The sequence below is a fragment of the Pomacea canaliculata genome, linkage group LG3, assembly GCF_003073045.1.
Source record: "Pomacea canaliculata isolate SZHN2017 linkage group LG3, ASM307304v1, whole genome shotgun sequence".
In the NCBI taxonomy this organism is placed as follows: Eukaryota; Metazoa; Mollusca; class Gastropoda; order Architaenioglossa; family Ampullariidae; genus Pomacea; species Pomacea canaliculata.
Window position 1 is genome coordinate 30,368,520 of NC_037592.1, and position 20,495 is coordinate 30,389,014.

Here is a 20,495-nt window from a genome sequence, read left to right on the forward strand (position 1 = left end):
TGTGAGGTTCTGATTCTAAAGGCCTCAATGTCTGCAGTACAGAGATAATATTTTCAAGACCTGTAATAATAGCTTCACATGGAACGAGCTAATCACAATCATTAGCGCAGAGTGAAACCTTGAATAGCTGAAAGGCAAACATAGCTACAAGGCCAATTAAGATATACGACACGTAAGAAAAAAAAAGCATATGAAGGAGAGAAGAGAGAACGAGAAGAACGGCATGAATATTATATTTCTTAAGCCTTCAAGTATTGTCACCATTGTGCTTTGTGATATATTTTTACTGCTCCGAGGTCCACCAAGGATGCTTCCATCGTCTGGGTCTTTGTTCGTCTGGAAGAGGCCGCCTGCTGCTGGTTCCTGCAGGCCCGGGAAAGGGGGAGATTACTTCACTATTTCTCCACACCCTCCACCTTTATTCTACCCACCCCGTTCCTCGAAAGCCTTTCACTTTCGTGATTCTTTAGCTCACCGATCTTCATTACAGATGACACTCACGCCAGCGGTGCCGATGAAAGTTGGACCCGTCGATTGCAAAGAGAACAAATCAGAGGTGGCCCCCTTCATTGGTAGCTTCCACCCGGTTTCTCGGTCGAGTTCCGTACAACTCGCCGCAGCTGTGGATCACACGCGCTTCATAACCCGTCGATGCCAGACGTTTCACCTCGGTTTGCCGGAAGTGACCCTCTTGGGTCGCCTTGTCGGCCTTGACACGCAAAATAGCTGTCTCGGGACGCTATGAGTCGTCGCTCGTGAACCTTTTTTTTTTTTTTTTTATTTTTCTCGAGAATTTCATTGGTTGCCAATTGACAGTTTCCATCTATGACCTCTCTCTAACCTTTCGACATGCTGCCGAAAGCATATTTCATCATTTTAACATTTTATTTTCCAACTTGTTTGTCCTCTGGGATAGATTCTGAACGAAGATGAATTTCAGAAACCACTTCTAATCCATTTCTTTCTAAAGACTCATACAGTAATATTCTGTTGTATATTTCATCGTTATAACGTTTTATTTTTTTCGACTTGTTTGTCCTTTGGGACAGATTAGGGATTCGAAGAAGAATCTCAGAATCCACTTCTAATTCATTTCTTTCTATAAACCCATACAGTTACATTTTTTTACATTCCGTAATGTGAAATCTAGTGGTCTTCTGAGAGTAATACAATTCTGTGACTTCATTAAAAATTTGTAGCAATTTTAGTCCATTTTAACAGATATTTCCGCATCATCGTTTAAATTTTATATTACCTAATCAATTAAACATAACATGTTTATTCACATCTTGGTACGGAAAGTGCACAATATGCTTCTCCCTCTCATTCCTGCCCATTCTTCATATTTTGCCAGTCTTCCTATTTCCGTCTTTAAGAATTTGTTGTGTTACTTCATGATCTTTAACAAAACTTTCTTTCTATCTTTCTTCATGAAAATGCTATTTTCTTAACATGTTGTGACTGCCTTAGTGGCTTGAAGCATTATTGTATAAGAAGTGCAGATTCGATTTCTTAGACAAGCATTTTTCGGAAAGGTAGGCACCGTAGGCTTAAGAAACCATACACCATTGACGACGACATCATAAAGCGTCTGGGTCTCATGCATCGTAGTAATTAACTTGACCTTTCCATTTAAACACATTTGAAGTTTTGGATGTTTTATTCGGGATATTCTTACATATTGTAGCCTTCGCTGTGAAGTCGCCTTTAGCAACAAAAGCTTCGGTCTGTGTGCAAGACGGGAACTTCTTGATTATCAATCAGCCCTGGAGGTCTGCACCTGTTTCTAGTGACAAAACCTTTCCAGCCTACAGTTAACCCTAGGTAGCCTCTGCCTGGCTTCATAGACGTCGGCATCCTTACTCCACGAACGGCTCAGTACTGAAGAAAAGTCGGTATTTTCGAGAAATCCGGAGAAATTTTATTTGAAGATATCAAGCATTTTGGCAGCAGTGGATTTTCACTCATAACGTTTGTCCGCCTGCAGTTCGACCCTGTCTGTAATTGTCCATGATAGACACTGACAGAAACCAAAAATAACATCCCGAATGCCGAAGCAATATAGTGTCCATTTATTTGAAGTCTTTGGCTATTTGTGGTTTTACATAGTCTGCAACTTAGTCCAACCCTGTAAACAGACGCCACACCCAGAGACAATTTTACGTGCGAGTCGAGATCTGAACCTGGACAGTCCACGATTACCATTCTTTTTGCGAGGAGCGATTTACCCTTGCTCTGATGGGCTACAATAGAAGACATACAGGAGATCGGAGAACCATCACCAGGATCCAAAGAAGAGACATACAGGAGATCGGGGAACCATTTCTAGGCCCAAAGAAGAAGACGTGGACGATGACAACATGGCTGCACGTTTTCATAAAAAGGAGCGACCAAATATAGCACAAATAACTAATCTTGTCATCTGACATTCATTTTGATCATGCCCAGGAACTAATATCTTCAAACATAGGCCATTGAGCAAGTATTTCTGACCATGTCGCAGACTGCAAGAGTACATAGAAAGAGCAGAAATTACATACAATAAAATACAAGCTATAGATATTACTTTCAGCTGAACAGTAAGAGGCCGGTCATCGAGACGTCTGAAGAAAGTAGCATCTTGCAGATCGAGGGAAGTGTCAGTGAGTGTGTCTGCAATCAGGTCAAACCCATGGAAGAGCCTCTCAGCCACCTCTTATGACCGCCACTGGGCAAATTGAGCTTTAGTGTTTCGACTCCGCTATTCTCTCCTCAAATGATTACGAAGGTTATTCAAAAATATTCTCAAGAACCAGTCACCGTGCGGGACGATGTAAAAAAGGAAACACGAGATGAATGTGACCAGTATACATTTTGTTGATGCATGGCGCATGCACGCATATTCTTACACTTTTCTGACAACAAACTGCTAACAGGTCAAAGATTCACGATAAGGATTCAATGAAAATGATTTTAGTGGAGATAATGTGTGAAGAGGCCATTGGTCAAGGAACCAATACTGCAGTCTTTCTGTCTACTCCATTGCGCCTCTCCTCCCTCTCGCACGCACGTGCGCACGCACACAGATGCAAGGGAACGAAGGAACTTTGTAGTGCCTTTTCCTAAAATAAACTTCGTCACTTGGGATTAATAAAGAACTGTGTTGAGCCGAAACACAGATCGTAGCGCTTAGGTTCCTGGAAAAAAAAAGACCTATGTCATAAAAATGTATTTTTCATTTTACGTTTTCCCTCACAATTGTTTTATGACCTAGTTAAATAACCTCATCCCTCTTGTGGATGAATGAATTATATACTATAAGCACGGACTATCCCCGCGTTCAGTAAACAAACTGCTACTTTGCCGAGGGCTTCTCTGTGGGTTTATACGTTTCTCGAGTGCGTATTTGTCTAGCTGATGTCACAGACACCAGTAACGGAGAGTTTGATGAGTGAGAGAGGTTCAGTGTTAAGCTGCGTGTTCACCACACTGGTAGTTGTCGAGATCACACACACACACTTGTTAGTGGGTTCTCATGCATCTGCACGTTTTGTCTTGTTGCCAATTCACGACAGGAACAAGACGCGGGTGAGACGCCGAGGCAGGGGCGAGAATTAAGGATGAGAGATGAAGTGGAGGGTGGCGACGGGGAGAATGTGAGTGAGGGGCAGGGGCGGTGGTGTACTTAATCAAAACGTTGTGTACTTGACGAATTTACTGACAAAACTAATGATGCTATCATCTGCATGTTGGAATTCGACGATCACAGGCGTCTGTGATGCCAACAGAGGCGCAGGACGCTCAAAGCGAAACCGTTCGTTAGATGAGGTGAAGGTCTTTGTGGTGGACGCTTTGAGAGAAAGACGAGAAGGAGGGCATCAAAACTGTTAAAACAACGCGACTTCTGAAGCGCTCATCCCCCCCCCTCCCAAGTAACGTGGGCATTGTAATCACTGTATGTGTGGCTGGCCAAAGAAAAGAGCATAATTAAGTATGACAGTATCACAAGTGATCCATTCAATGTGGCTCGAGCGCTGATAAATCAAGTCGCCTGTCCGCCTCAAAGAGACCGTCAATGAAATATTCATTACGGGAAGAGGACCGCTTGAGTGGGCGTCTGTGTTAATGTGCGTTCTTTCTTTCCCGCTTGTTTTTGTTTTTCTTTCATTCATTTGTAGTCATCCTTTATTTCAGTCTTGTTCGTTTCATGTTTTCATTCATTCATCCATTCTTCATTCATTGCTTGTTATTTTTATAATTTTTCCCCTTTTTTGTCTTGTTTTGTTTCTCAAATGTTCTTTCTGTCGTTTATTCATTTTATTTATTCCCGTCTATCGTGTATTTATTCATTGTTTATTCACTTCTTTTTCTCTTTTTCATTCTTTGGTCCTTCCTTGTATTTTTGTATTCATTCATTCGTGCATTCATCGACTGATGTTTTTATTTTTTACATACTCTTGTGCGCACGCGCGGACATCTCTGTATGACCAACCATCCCAATCAGCAAAAACGGAGTCGCTGTGTCATAGGGGAGGGAAGTGTATGGTCTTCTGAATGAAAGAAGAAGAAAAATGCGAGAGGAGTAACAGCTGCATCGCCATCATGGGAATCATCGCTACCCTGCAAGTTGCGGCAGATTCCATTTCCGTTTGACATCTTTTTTTATAATGATGGTCACAGTGCTGGCATCTAGAGGCGCGTGTAGACTCACCTTTCATCAAAGTCAATAAACTGTCCTTGCGAGAAAAAATGTTTCTGTCCTCAAGCTCTGGTCTTCTTGTCCACGTATGTTTGTCTTAAAATGTGTTGGGCTTGATTTCTTGTCATCATGCAGGTTTATGGACGCATTCATCAAGAAATTAAAATTTTGTTTTAAGTCTTCAACATGTTCAGGGTATTAACAACAATAAATAAGAACATACACAACTCTAATGAATTCTTTCATCTTTTTATAACAACGAAGCGTAAGAAAAAGTAATTGTTGCCTGAATGCGTGGGTGTTGAGAGGAACTTTGATAGATATCACAATTACTGTGGTCAGAGAGGCTGTAGAATGGTCAAGTGTTAGTCGTGGAGCAGGAGGTGATGGTTACAGACATTTGCAGATGGTTGTGGTAATGAAGGAAAAGATGTGTTTTGAAAATACTTCCTTTTTTCTGTCTTTTACGACTGTCGCTATAACTACTTAGGGATCGAAGGCAACAAGAGCAAATCTGAATTATTCTAACCGATCGTATACTTGTCTTGTTTTAAAACTACATTAATTACCATTAGCTGAGAAAGAACGGGAGACCTTCAACAAAGTTTTCTGCAAAAGTTGTCATTACATACTGAATTGATACCTTCGACCATTCTGTCGGATGTCCAGTCATTTTCGTATAAAAATCACGCTCAGCACTTTTATTTCAGGAGATTCAAAACAAAAGTAAGCATTTTGCTGTATGGAGTTTTTCGGTCTCTTATATCTGCCATTTTCATCATGTCTGCAGTTCTTCGTAGTCTCTCCCATCTTCTTTCCTGTCTTTTGAATTCTGCAGCTAGAACCATCTCTGTGATGTTCCTCAGGTGTGTCTCACTTCTCTAGGCATTTGTTTCTAAGAACTCTTGCATATTTGGCAAATCATGCTTGAATTTCACTTTTAAAAGGGGTAAACTGGAGGTGGGTAGGAAAACACACACACATACGTACATACATACATTCCTGCTCACGTGCTATGCACCATCTGATGTTGGTAAAGTATTAGAGCGCACCAGCAAACATCTGAGGCAGCATCACTGAACTCTGAAAGCTGCAGCAGAGCTCTAATCAAAGGACAAAAGAGCTTTGCCGACCTTCCGTCCCAGGTGGTGAAGACAGTTCAAGAGCACCAGCAGATCCTCCCGCTCGTTTTGTTCGGACATTCTTATCACATGCTCTCGGACGCACCGGAAGTCTCGAAGGCCATACTTGGTGATAGTGGCGTCGTCTGGTGGCTGAGAGAAAAGACCGTATTTGTTGATGATGTCCTGGGCGAAGGACGAGTGTCTAGTAACGCTGTGAAAGAACGAGTGATGTACACAATTAGCTTAACTAATTAGCGACTATTGACAGAAAGGTTTCTTGTTGCCTGTCTGTTTGTCAGAATAAATCGTTTGTGTGTGTGTGTGTGTGTGTGTGTGTGTGTGTGTGTGTGTGTGTGTGTGTGTGTGTGTGTGTGTGTGTTTTATGTATGTACCATAAAAGCTGTACTCTAAAGAAGTGGGTGCATGCTTATATATATATATGATCCAACATTCGCTCATTTTTAAAGACGATTTTAAATTAAAGGTTTGCGTTTATCTTCCTCAGGCGCTGACGACAATGATGAACTATAATATTTTTGTATTACTCCAAAGAGAAATTGCCAGTTTATATTTTTTTAAAAAAAAGCTTATTTTATTTATTTATTTTTTTTACTAGTCAATATTTACTTACTATTTTATTCATTTATTTCGCTTACCTATACTCGCTACTTTCCTACTTGTTGGGTTTTCTAGTGTTGAATAAAACTGAATTTTCTTTACTGGAATCAAAAATAAAACTGCAAAACTTGTTTAGTTGCAAAATAAATTCTTCGACAATATTTTTTTTTTGGTCGTTATCTTTGGTGTCTCTAGGCTTGTAGAAAGATGTCCCCACTTTAGTGACCCTCATTTCTCTGGCACATTTCTGTTTGTTTTCTGGTGTTTAACGACTATCAAATGACCACCTTTTCATTCATTGACGTTTTTATTTAATCTGAACACTTTTAGGAAAAGATTTTGTAAAGGTTATTAGGATCTTTGCGTTTGAATGAAAAAATTAAAACATTAAATATAATGTTTAATATCAAAAATTCTATTGTAATATGACAGTTTCTTGAAACAGAGTGCAAAGTTCTTCAAAGATGGAAAGATTAAAATATCTTCACATTTTTTTACGATGAACTGAGAAACATATTTTGATAACTTTTTTTTTTTTTTTGCAATGCCGAGTTTTTATACTGCTAAGAATATGTTAAATACACAAACGAAGTTTACGTAGTTTCTCTTTACATAGGATTTAAAGAATTATATACTGCATTGTCGCAAGATACATAATAAATTGGAGTTACGCTTCTGGTAAGTTTGTTTTTAGAAACAGGATTGAAAACATCGACTTCTGTAGTCATTTTTGGGATAAAAAAACAAAATGCATGTTCTGTTCTACATATTAGCATCACATTTTTAAGACTGGCATGTGACATTTGCAAGGTTTCGAATGACTGCTTAGAACAGAACGCTTTCTTTTTATCCATTGTTAATCCTAGCGGTCCATTTCAATCTCCGCAAACACTTCGTTGCCTTTCGTTGGAAACCGAAGTTAAGCCAACGGTGTTGTCATCTGAATAATTTAGTTTGCAAGCATGGATAATATTTGTGAAAGACTGGTTTGAAAATACGGAAAACCTTTAATTATTTTCTTTTCTCTTCCAGCTGACGAAACTTTAGACAGAGGACAGGACGGGGACGCGGGTACATTTCAGAAAATGTTATAACCGAAACAACTTGCTGTAAATTTGTATGTTAAAATCTTAACAAGTGACTTTGTTGCTGTAAATTTGTATATCATAACCTGAACGATCAAGCAAATGCATAACTAGTCATGAACAAGCAAATATCTACGTCAAATTACACTGATCAACTTCCCCTGAACATCTAAGCTTATTCTAGAACGAAAAAGAAGTGTTTTCAATAATTTGGCCGACACTCTGTTATGAAATTAAAGATGTTCTGCTCGAATCTTTTCGAGAAACCTATTCAGGGCTTCTGCTAAGGCTAAATTCTTTGGGGTCCCAGGGACCCCTTCTTCAGATTTTTAAGGGGTCCCTCTTCTTCGCCCAAATTTGAAGGGGACCCCATTGACGAAAATTGAAGGGGTCCTCCGAACTTTTAATGCGTACTGTACGCAAGTTTTTGCGTAAGCAGAAGCCCTGGGACCTATGTTTAAAATGCTTACGGTCTTCTTATACCTTAAGGACGTGCGTCATACTTGCATCTTAAACTAAAGCGGCATTCTTGTGGCCCAGAGCATTTTCAGTATACCTGTACTCCAAACACGTTCTACGTATGTACCTGAAATAGGTGCAGCCTACCTGTACCCTAAACACCTGAGACATATGTACCTAAACCAAGTGCAGCCTACCTGTACCCACAGTCACGTAGCTCCTGCATCACACGGCGCAGCTTGCATTTCATGTCTGCCTCCCGCACACCGTCGCGCTCCCCCCTGCCGTGCCGTCGGCACTCGGCGCGTATCCTCTCCGGTAAGTTTCTGACAGTGTACCTGCCACGGATCACAGGTGTGTCACGAGTTACAGATGTGACACGAGTCATTACCACTCAACATAAAGTTTTTGCTCTCTAGGATCGGGTCAGCATGACATGACCTGTAATCCTTTCTGCGAGACGGTGAAGAATTAGAGAACAAATATTTTTTTTTGAAGAATGAAGAAAAAAAGTAAAATCTCCTAAGATGTGCAAATTTCTTTTTGTTTTCTTCTTCTTTTATGATGATCAACGTTAAGTACAGTTTAGAAGTCTTGTTCAGGAAAGATAAGAGATTTTCGTCGAATGAAAAAAAAGGGAAAGGAAGAAGGAATGGGTCTTGAACAAGAACATAAAGAAGAACAAAAATTAGACGAAAGAGACAAGGATAAAGGAGAATATGAAGAAGAACAAGAAGAAGAAGAACATGAACAACAGCAAAAAAAAAATGAAGAAAAGCACGAAGAACAAGGAGAAACGAAGAAGAACAAAAGGAACATGAAAGAAAGAGGAATAATGAGGACCAGAATAAGAACAGACAGCAGAAATACTTATCATTTTCGAAGGCTGGATAGATACATATAGAGACAGGTAAATGAATGCTAGTCTATCAAATATTAACAAGCTGTCAGACATGTTTGCTCTCAACAATGACTGATCTCACCTGCACCAAATGTGTGCGCTTCCTTTTTTCTAAATTATTGCCACACTTACAGATGGATCTCTTCTCTTGCGGAGAAAAGAACATGATGGTGCAAGAATATGATGGATTTGTCAGTGTCCTCACTCATCCTTTCAGCCAAGTTCACTAGAGCCCTTTTCTATGTGATTTGCCGTTTACGCATGCGCCAACCTTGTCCCATTTACTTAGCTGCTCATTCATCTGTACATCCATTAATTAACGCCTTTCGCCCAAATCCCCTTAGCCCCCCTTCAATACTTCCAACTTCAACCATTTTTTTTTTCTCGATGCCCATTAACATAAAAATTACAATCTACTTAAAAATATGCATGGTACCCCCATCAACATGTCAGGGTAGCACGAATGGTAAGAAACAAAGGCAGATGGCGCTATAACAAATTGAGTAAATTAAACTGATTGTAGGAAGAGTCATACGTCATCTTCAAACTGTTTTAATATTATATTCGCTCATTGTTCCACTAATATTCAGTATCATTTCTTCAAAAATCAAAAACACGATGTTGCCACAATACTTGGCCACACAAGTGCAATTATCTTGTTAAAACTGCATAGATTCCCATCCCTTCAGCCATAATTAAGGCCGCTACAGATATTGATTTGACTGGAGGGCCGTCTTCATCTGCAACAACAGCAGGATTTTCAGAAAATGTACACCGCGGACCATTGTTTACCTTCAAACGAAAATGTGAAGCAGTCATGAGAGCAGGAAGACGCCATGCAGATGGTGGGACAAAGCAAGCTTAAGACAAAAGTGGCATACGTCATTCAGAGGCAGCCTAGTGATTGGTTGAATATTTGTGTCACGTGTAGGCGATTGGCTGTCATGTCAGCTGTGAGGTCTTAGAGAGTTTCATGGCGAACACCTTACCCATAGAATCGATGGCGCTGGCTGGCGTTTGCTTTTGTTTCGTCTTCATTAATTAACGGGTTTGCAAGATTTTTCGGAGGTTCGTCGCCGAACACCTGTATGAAACAAAGCGGACTAACGTAGCTCGAAATAAGTAAATCACGATTGCAGATATAAAAGCTTATTGAAACCATTGCAGAAGAACAGATCTTGCAAACATAAAGACTGAAAATCTGTTTTTCAGTAAGGTATTAGCATAAGATATTTAATATTTATAGGAAAAGAAATCAAACTAAAAGTAATTTAGGTATTTTGCTTCCTTTTTGTTGTCTGGGGAAGGAAACATAGCGATAACACAATGCAGAAACATGTTTTTAACATGGAACATCCGTACTCTTACGGAAGACAATCATCTAGTGTCCTATCTTTGTTTTTAATGTTTTTCAGTGCTTGTTGAGTTTCTCTCCTGTAAATACAACCAGTAAAACACAAAGATCTGTGCACATAAACACTCGTGTACATAACTATTAGTCCGTCAGACAGCAGATTTTACACACAAACAAAAACAAAAAAAAAAAAAATTGTTGGTGCTCGTTAAAAGACACTAGTTCTGAAATCTTCCGCTAAAGACATGAAAGCTTTCCAGATGTTTCTAACTTCTCCAAAGTCTCGCTAGATTCACAAATCGTACAGAACTTTTTCACAAGTGACCGGCGGTCTTCAGGACGAACTGCGCAAACGTTCCGCAGAGACCGGATGTCAGCTATTGACTGCGCAAGCGCACTGCAGGTGATTCCACTCGCAAGCCAGAAAGACCGATAGACGCCCAACAATACATAGTACTGAAGGCCAACGTTGACACCAAAGCTCAAAGTATAAACTGCGGGAGGGTACCAACCATCTGTATGATCCGTCGTTCCAGCTGAAAGCCAATCTCTCCTAAGACACAGGGAGGTGGGTTGCTATCGCCAGCATCTTGTGGCTGAGGTTTGGGCGGAGACCTGTCCCTCTTCTCCTGTTGCTGGTTACCATCGCCTGGGCAGTCATCCTCTACCCGGTTTTGGCTGGAGTCCAGCACGTGGGTATAGCGGCGACATGGCGATGAAGATGGAACTCGGCTGTTCTTAACTGGGTATGATAAACATGAAGATTATCCGATAGTCAGATCACAGCATCAGTGTTTACGAAGGGAGTTTGGGGCTGAGGAAGTTTTGGGAAAGTTAAACTAATGCTGCATGTGTGAGTGTGTGCGTGCATGCAGGATGGTGCTCTTCTTAGACAGGATTGTTTATTGCCTGGCGATTTATAACACACCAAACCACCCTTATATTCCCTGACGATCAAACAAATTTTGAAATGAAAGCATCTTTCTCCAGCCTGTGCTAGTTAAGTTTATGGCGATGTAGGGTGATTTTTGGCTCTATTGTAAGAGAAAGCAGTAAATTTCTTCCTCTTTTCAACATTTGAAAGGTTTTATTTCAACAGTACTTATCACATAAGATCGAAAAGTGCAAGACAAAAAAAAAAAAATCCACCTGATAAAGATTCGCCCAGCCTTATGTCTGGGAAACTCCCGCATATTCAGGATAAACAAATCTGATTTATCAAGTAAGCTGAAAGATAGCAGAAACAAAATAAAGCTTATCTTTTGCACCTAAACACTACGAACCCCGTCTCTGCCTCTACGACCCTAAAAACTATGAAACCTTTTGTCTTTTATGTATGTACGTGAGGATCGGTGCATGTGTGCAGGTAAGTAGATAAGTAGGTTCTTATGAACATTGTAGCTCCATACAAATGTTTGGAAAGCAGACGTGGCCTCACCAAGAATAGCGTAGTCAGTCTTACCTTCCTGTGATCTTTCCGAAAAAAGTTTGTAAAGATCTTGTATGGCGTCCTCTACTCTCTTGGACCGTCCTTCTCTGAAAGATCTGCTTCTTCCAATTTCCATTTGGAGGTCACTAACCGACCTCGGCATGGCATCCAACGACGACGTCCTAGCCGAGGTGGACATTGAGGAAGGCGTATATTTGCAGTTGTTGACTCTCTTGTCGGCATCGTCGTGAATCTCGCCAGTCCGGTTTGACGACCGGATGTTGCCACGCCAACCGCCAGACCGTAGCTTCCTGGTGCTGTCCTCATCAGAAGAGGAGTTGCTACAATAGACCGTAGTGAATGCGTTGTTGTTCAAAGGCAGCTGCTTGGCCTGTTCTGTAGGCGATTTAAATCGTCTGCCGAAATGTAGCGAATCACTGGATCTTCTCTCCTTTGAACGCCGATCAGATGACAAGGCGTTGGGGCTCGGACTTCTGTGTCGCCTGAGGTCCATTTGTGAACCGGATTTTAAAATGCCGCTGCTGAAGACTCGGTTTTTGTCCATCGGCTAATCCCTTGGGAATCGACAAAGAAGGACTTCGCCGTTTCTCCGATCCTGGCTGGCATTTAACTTTAGAATAAGTCTGCGAACCCGTGGTCAGCCTTTCGAGGTCCAGGTGCCCTTGATCAGAAGCGTTTTGTTTCTGGTAAAAGATCGTCAGTCAAATGTCTCCTGTTGAGGTAGTTAAGCTTGGGAGTAAAGGAACTGTACCGTCGGAAAATTTCCCGAAGTTCCATGAGTTGCTGCCTGCTTTCTTGTGCTGTTCTCGTTATGTACTTCTCGTGTTCACTGGAGCGAGGGGACATGTGCTCATGGCGCCTGAGTTGCATTTATCTGGTGCCTGCAAGTCGAGCTCATCACTCACCGAAATTCGTCTGGTGTCAATTCGCAGTAGGTGGTGAAAAATCGTGACGTACCACCAGTGGCTTAAAGAAACCATGGCGCGTCTTATCAACTAAACTAGTCCTTGTGGTTGTCGTGCTATTGAAAGGCTTCTTTGGCCGCTGCAGGGACCCACTTCTTCCTCGTGTTTCACCTTCGAGAACCTTGCACCTGGGGCTGCAAGAACGATCATTCCGCGTCATGGGCATGCTTTTTCTGCTTTCGACGGTGTGACCCGCACTCCAGGAAGAACGAAGCCTGGGATTTCGGCTGCTGATGTTGTCGCCTCGAGAACGAGGCGAGGTGGGACTGTTGCCCCTCTTCGCACTCAAGCTGACTGACAAGTTTTCGCTCATAGACGGATCTTTCCTACACGAATTCGCGTGTAACGACAAGTCCTTTCTAGTCAAACTTTTGTTGGGAGCAGCGGGGCTGTGGCAACGAGTCTGACTGACGTCCAAGGTTTTGCTTGAATCTTCACGCTCCTTTTGAAAGTCTGGGTAGAAGAGATTTGAGGAAATCGTCCCAATACATCGCCAGGTCCAGTGTGTGTTCTGGTAGAGTTGTATTGGTGAGATCTCACCTCTGGACTCTTCACGCTGACTTTACACTTTTGACCGCTGGCCGTATCTTTGTCGCGAGAGGACAGCACGCTTCCGTTCTTCCTTTTGTAGGCAACGCCGTCATCATAATCATCACTTTCGCCCACGTAATCATCAAAGTGACCGCCATCGTCCAGGTATTCATCGTCGGAACCACGGCGTTGTTGGACTTGGCTCGGCTTTGAACACCAGGGGAAAGGGTGTGTCGGCGCTGCGCTGGCAGCTGAACTGGCGATTTCGCAAGACTTTGGCAGAAATGGCGCGGCTGGACGTTGTCCGAGTAAGTTGAAATTAGCTCTCGTCCAGATATGTAGATATTTTGCCTCTGAGGACTTGGGAGTTTGAAACTCGAGCGCGGCGGGCTCTTCCTGGCGACAGAAGAAAATTCATTGCTGCTCAGGCGTGGGGGACTCGGCGGTGTGTCAAGTAAATTATCTCCCTGTTTTGGTTGGTGCTTGGTGGTGATGTCGCTTGTGGAATAAGTCCTGTGACTGAAGGGCCATGATCGACGAGACGATAGGCCTATCCCTGGTAAGGAGTCGTCTAGGGTCTTATGTGGGCTGATGTGATCGTTGTTGTTGCTGCAGGAGGGCCCGGAGGAGACAGAATGGAGGGAGGGGCCCAAAGAGGAGGAAATACGGTGAAAGCAGCTAAGAGGAAGGGAGAGAGAACGCTGCTGTCGTCCTCTTGTTTCCGCACGTATTTTCGCCAGAAGTTTGGTGATGCGATTTCCTATTCCTAAAATTTAAAAAAAAAAATAATTGTTTGAGTTCACGAAAACGTAATAAAACATTACCTTGAAATGGAGGAAACCAATTTTAAGAATTAGGTTGTTATCATGAATATGCTACGAGAAATCTTTCAATGACTTTTTGAAGGAACCTTTCTATCAACCTTTCTATCTTCATTCAAGTCGATCGTAACTACGAGGTTGCCGTTTATGGTAACATGAATTTGCTCTTGTCAGTGTTGTATCCATTCCGTATTAGTTCTCGCTGTTTGTTGGTAAGATCTTGCTGTTTTTCGTTTGTTCCCACCATCAGATCAAAGTTCATGCTTCATACCGGCCTTATACCGGTGGAAATGGACGTTTGATATTTTCTACAGAGTTTCTACATGATGTTCTCCAACATATAGGCGACAGGGTTCATTCTAGATGGACACAACCTGTTGTCATAAAGAAGTCTCTCAGCTGGTTGTTGAGTATTACTGTGCTTTAATTTTAGTTTATTTTTAACTTGAGCGAGATGTTTCTTCATGTCGAATTTTTGCATCACAATCCAAAGATACTCGGTGCCAGAGCTGTCAGATGCTATGTTTAAAGTCAACGAAGTTATAAATGGGATCTCGCTGGTGTTAAAGATGTTTTCTATCAGAATGCGAAAAATGATGATCCCTGTGTGTGATAAGTCTTATGCTTTTGTAAATAAATAAATTAATAAATAAATATTAAAGGTAGTTTCTGTCATACCTGGGAACCTTCTAGTCCAGGTTCAAATGAGACTAAGGTTCTGAGAGAGCTCACCGATCGAGGGATAGCGCCTGATGAACTCCTCCTCGTTCAAGGCAAAAATGTGACAGACGACCTCGTCGGGGATCATACTGGGGTCAGAGCTGAGCATCTCGATGCAGACGTACAGACGACCGTTTTCCAGGATCAAGCGGTTGTTGTGCATGACAAGATGCTGCAGGTAGCGTTCGCTGTGGTTGCCGCCCGACGTCTCCACGTTACGCAAAGCACCACTGCCGCTCTCGTCATAACCTGCATAGGCTGTAGCAGAGCAACCGCCATTAGAGTAGATGATGGACACAAATAAATCCACAATGTAAGGTGCAGGGTTTGATGTGTGATGAAACGTGCATCGCGGTTATTTTTTTACCGGAAGTAGTTTCTGTGTACCACCACTGCAGATGCAAGTCTGGGACAAGGCTTAATCTGAATGGGGAAATTTAACGCTTCGATAAGCTGCCTCCTCTGATAAAAAAAAAGAAGAAATATTATACACCGTGTTAGTAATAAAAGGATATTTGAAGTCATTTTGTGTTCGACAGCAGCCTGAGATCTCGCGCGATTCACCCGGTAATCGCAACAAAACAATTTCCGATAGTAGTTGCGACTGCTCTAGTGTCAGGGCTTTTTTGTTATATGCTTACAGCTGGAAAACAATGATAACATTCTGTTTATTACGGATTAATGCTTAATGATTAAGCTAATATCACCCAACAAATACAAACCAGTAGTCTGTTAATTTAGCTTTTGGTACAAGAAGTATGCGTGTGTAATACTTTGATGCTGTACACTTTTCTCAATATCTAGATTTCGGATTTTGTGACCTCGTGGAATAAATAGCTAGGCTGATTTTACTTAGTTAAACAGCAAACTTTCTATTGCTTTCCAACGTCTTTCTATTAATAGCTTTTGCTGTGTCTCATGAAAGAAGTCTTAAATAATAGATCCAGTGATTTTTTTTCGGTATTTTCTTTACGTCAAATAACAACAAACAATTCCAGAAAAAAATGGTTTGTTACTTTTGTGATGTACAGTACTTGTTTTAAATTTCTGACAACCTAAACTATAGGTATTTAAATATTTATGTCTATTTTTCCCATGGATGGCCTACTATTGGAAGTGCTTTACGTATCTTCGTACTGGAAGTGTTTCAAGTGTTAATTATTTAATTAAAAACATCATCTTGCATTCATTCAAGTATCAAGAACATGTATTTACTACTGAGCCATTCTGCCACATGTACCACATGAAAATTTAGAGACTCTTCATTACAAAATCAGAGTACCACAGTTTCCTATTTCTGATAACAGTTTTTTCATGAACATGTGGTGAAGACAGAAGGCGAATGGATCCTGACTATTCCTATTAGTGAGGTGGTACTGCTCATATCTGATTATCGCGATCATCATAGCTCGGAGCCCCCTAAAGGCGATGTCACGTTTCTGAGAATAACACCGGATGTTGAGCCAGTAAACCTGGCCATCGCAAAAACGGCAACGATGGCAATCAGACCACCTCTCAACAGGAAGGCTGCACGACGGCTTGCCTGAAAGAAAAATCTGGCAAGCACGGCCATCTGATTCTCTGCTGCCTTCTTGTTTTCGTGCGTGGCAAATGGGTTGATGCGCCCTGGCCAATATTTTCAGCTAAATGTCAAATCAGATCATGGCGCTTCAAAGCTTATGCAATATCGATGCAGAGTGATATCGAAAGACTGAGAAACGGCGATAGGGAGTTACGCCAATGAAGCTAGTGATGCGATTATCTGCCCTTCATAATGTTTCCCCTTAGAATGAATGGATTTCCAGCTAAGTACTGCTGCTGGACTCGATTCGGTGTTCTGCGAGCTGTGATGAAAGCTTTGCAGAAATCTGAGTTAACAAGGTGACATTGTCCAATGCCTGCTGTTAGGCGACTGACTACAAGGCAAACGGGGACAAATTGCGGAATAATTCTTTAAGTGCAACTTTCTGTAACCCCTTCTCGTTAAATACCTTAAAACGAAGCAGAAGCACAATCTGTGCTGGATACTCATTTTTTAATGTTCTTTTTAGCATTTAAAAGTAACAAATTCTAAGGTTAACGAGATGCATATTTTAAATTGATCCTTCTGTTCTGTCTTTCATGTCACCCCTGACAGTTATTGTGTTCTCGAAAATACTTGCTGTGATTTTGATAAGAGCGCAAACAGTTGACGAATAATGAAGATCCGTAAATTTTGCCCACTGTTACTTTTCATAGCACGTTAATTCCCTTGCTTCCCTAAAAGTCAGAAAAGTTAGAAAAGCATGTGCTTGCCGTTACGAGAGTGTGTGTGTGTGTGTTTGTATGTATAAATATTATCATTTATTTATATTTGATTATTATTTATGTCTACGGCTAAAATGACAGACAGTGGACCTGTACTACTTACTCTAAAATAATGTCATTAACTGCACACTTCAACAATCCATTTTTCATAAGCTAGATACATCGTGACAGATGTTTTGTTATATCGGGGATGGGGGAGAGCCAATTTTTAGTAGCTGTTTTATATTTATCGGTGTCGACCGATTGATAAAGTTGTTTATTAAGCTCTCAAGCAACGAATGTTTCATCGTTGTGTACTTATAAATACGCGACTTATGGTGTAAGCTAATGAAAATTGATAAACACATAAAATATTTTGTCACTAAATAAACTTGATTTTTTAGGCTAGATTTTTGTCGGGGTATTAATATTTTGGCATCCTTAATTGTTGTCACAGTTATTGAATGAGCTAAGAATTTTTTCCCATGAATTAAAGCTGCTTCACTCGTAATGAGTTATTTTGAGTATGATGAAAACGTTTTACATCTTGTTTACGGAGTATAGAGCCGTAGTGAGACACGAATGTTTTCTTGGCTCACTTAAATTTCCATTTGAAACTCTCTCTGTCCCTCTTTCTCTCAGAAGACAGAAATAGCTGACACGCAAAGGGTGGTGCGGGTTGGAAATTAAAAACATTCCACACTATAATTCACTTAAAGATGTCAGCCAGTGGTTTTAGACCGACATAACGATAATGTTCCTGCTTTCCACAAAACAGTCTTTGTGAAACTTTATTTATGGTTTCAAAAACCTCCCCCTCCTCCTCCCATCCGCACGACAAACGTCACGAATGCAAGCACACACACACATGCACATGCAAATAGACACACATGCACAAACACACAGGCACACACACACAGAGTATTGCAGGTGCAAAGGAGACTGCATACACAACAGATTACCTACGCAAACATCCCCACATTCATCATAAGGCATTTAATTTTCAGCAGGAGGTCTGCTCTCTTTACCCATTTTCCTTCAGAATATTAAAGTAACCCTTAAAGGTCTCTCTCGCAGTAACACTCCCTGCCATGTCTAATGCGTTGGAAAGCGCTTCTCTCGGCAGTCACAATACTCAGTGTTTTGTTAATTTGTAAACCGAAATAGAATTCTGAATAGCTTCTGTTTCCCGAGTGTTTGCTGAAGGCATCCTAGACAGCCACTTCAGTTTTGCGTTGCCATTAATTTTTAATTACATCCAGTTGAATATTTTCGATTTTTGAAACATATGTCCAGAAAATTTCTTCAACATCAAAGCGAATCGTGCTATTTCCTCCACAAAGGATGGTGGATGACGATCATACCGGTGCTATTTATGTCTTCCAAATATTTACCATTATAAGAATATACATCGACTATCCTACCTACCGCACCTTCCTTCATCCATTCCAAGACATGTATGTTCATGCACAAAGCCATCTGTACACAAGCAAATGTGTGAGTGAGTGTCTGTCAATGAGAGAGAGAGAGTGAGATAGAGAGACTATGTTTGTTACCCGGATAATTGAGGAAAAACTCCTTGTCCGTCATGGAAAATACATCGTACAAAACGTCTATTCCATTTACTCTTCGATTGCATCGGATGATGTTGAGGCACTCCCACAGACGAAGGTTGTCGACAGTCATCTGTGCATGAAGCCTCTGCAGCTCCGGGAGGTCTCGCGGCGTGAAGTCTAGAGGAAGCGGGACAGGGATGGCCCCGAGATGCGAGGAGCCCTGCCGACCATACAAGCTTTCGCTGACGTTGCTCAAGTCCCGGCTACGAGAAGTGGATTCAGGCGATGTGTAACTCATGGTGTTTGGGAAACACCGTCGAATTTCCCGCCTGCTTTGCTGACTTGTTGTCCTATGTGCTAGGCGTAGTCGGGGAAGGATGCACTGGAGTGTGATCTGTGGTAGATATCCGTGTCATGGCTGGCAGAAATGTTTTGTTGCACAGCAGATTACGCCATTGATGACGTCGTGAGACATTTGACGTCTTGTGACGCAGTCATTGGGAACGTGCGCACGCGAGATAAAAATATCTGCTTTAGCTGCTACACCTCTGACCTTTCTAATGAAAGTCTGAGCAAAGAGAGTTATTCTCTTTGGTGTGAGTAACATTGGTGCAAAAACAGAGAGGATATGAAGCAATAATGCAAAAATAAATACACTATGAAATATTGCACAGCAGAAGAGTGTGTGTATTGTTTGTGTTTGTGTCTATGTGTTGTGTGTGTTCGTTTGTATATGTGTGTGTGAGAGAGAGAGAGAGTGAAAAGCAGAGATGGTAGACAGAGAGAGAGAGCGAGCGATCTGAAAGACAGATAAAGGCTTAACCAAAAGTTATAACATATTTCCAAGGAATACATATTCAATTTTACTTCAATGCGTGCAGAATTGACATATTGCAAAGGAACGTGGATAAGGAATTCGAATGAATGGACTGAGAAAGAAGTATCACGTTGAAGCTTTTAGTTTTAATGTGTAGTATATTTTTAAAAGTGTCTCCTGATTTAACCCTCTGGTAGAAGTCTGAAATAGATATTATCGATGTTTCCAACGTCAAAGATAACGTTGCATGGTATAGATCTTTCAACCACTCGTCCTTGCGTGGCTGGGACAGATAAAGAGAGTGTCTCTTTGTCAACACATCAATCATATAGTACTACCACAAACATGAAAGTAATTTGTTGTCATCGACCCAGAACACGGCAGAAGGTTTTGTTCTTTAATGATTGTGCGTGCGTGGGTGCGCGTCCCTTATATATCTCGATGAGCAACCTGCACTATGAAAGATCAGCTAGCTTTACCTGTTATTTGTTTACCTTAATTTATTTCTTCATCAGCTGGTCCTAAATTGTTAACTGTGCTATGTGTCCTATTGATTCTTTTTATAGCTTGTCGGGTCATTGTAGCTTGCTACATTAAGCTGATCATCCAGTATTCAGTACATACTGTTATTACACTACACAACTGCTGCATGCGGTTCCTCTGGTGTATTTTCTTATTTTATTTTTTTCTTTTTTCTGTCCATGTTTGACCCCTAAACACAAATATATCCCTTAATTAATTTTCACGGCTGTTTCGTATCAACAGAAGCCAGCACTTGGTGGTGGTGGTGATGATGGAAGACACGAATAGTGTCTGGCGATTTTCCTGGAGAAATGGCATTAAGAGAAATTCCTTTTGCCACAACCGGTGGTGAAAGTCGCGGTTGGTGCAATACCAGGTAACGATTTAAAGAGTCTAGACTGTAACTCCGTGTGGAACTTAAAGCCAAATGCTCTTCCTGAGGATTTTTTAAAACCTTCTTTGATAAATCAAGTATCATTTTATTTGCTGGGTTGAGCTGTTATTCAAATCTGCATGTTTTTAATAGTCTGTTGTAACTCTTCACTCCGTACTTTGTTAGATGTTGTAAATGATATTTTCTTGTGATCGGATGACAACGGATAGCATTA

General features: G+C 41.2%; 1 protein-coding gene across 3 annotated transcripts; it reads right to left on the reverse strand.

The window, feature by feature from the left end:
- Positions 1-5,355: 5,355 nt before the first annotated feature.
- On the reverse strand, positions 5,356-19,000 carry LOC112560556. Of its 3 annotated transcripts, none has more exons than XM_025232475.1 (7): positions 18,549-19,000; positions 14,719-14,964; positions 11,682-13,931; positions 10,732-10,961; positions 9,855-9,949; positions 8,162-8,302; positions 5,356-6,013 (listed from the first exon to the last, which is right to left on the reverse strand). In XM_025232475.1, the coding sequence occupies exons 3-7, from the start codon at positions 12,211-12,213 to the stop codon at positions 5,782-5,784; spliced, it is 1,230 nt and encodes a 409-aa protein (XP_025088260.1). In that variant the 5' UTR covers positions 12,214-13,931; positions 14,719-14,964; positions 18,549-19,000; the 3' UTR covers positions 5,356-5,781. The 3 variants fall into 3 exon arrangements, with proteins under 3 accessions (XP_025088260.1, XP_025088261.1, XP_025088259.1); XM_025232476.1 differs by having other exon boundaries at positions 5,818-5,952; XM_025232474.1 differs by lacking the exons at positions 5,356-6,013; positions 8,162-8,302; positions 9,855-9,949; positions 10,732-10,961 and having other exon boundaries at positions 12,218-13,931.
- Between the last annotated feature and the right edge of the window lie 1,495 nt (positions 19,001-20,495).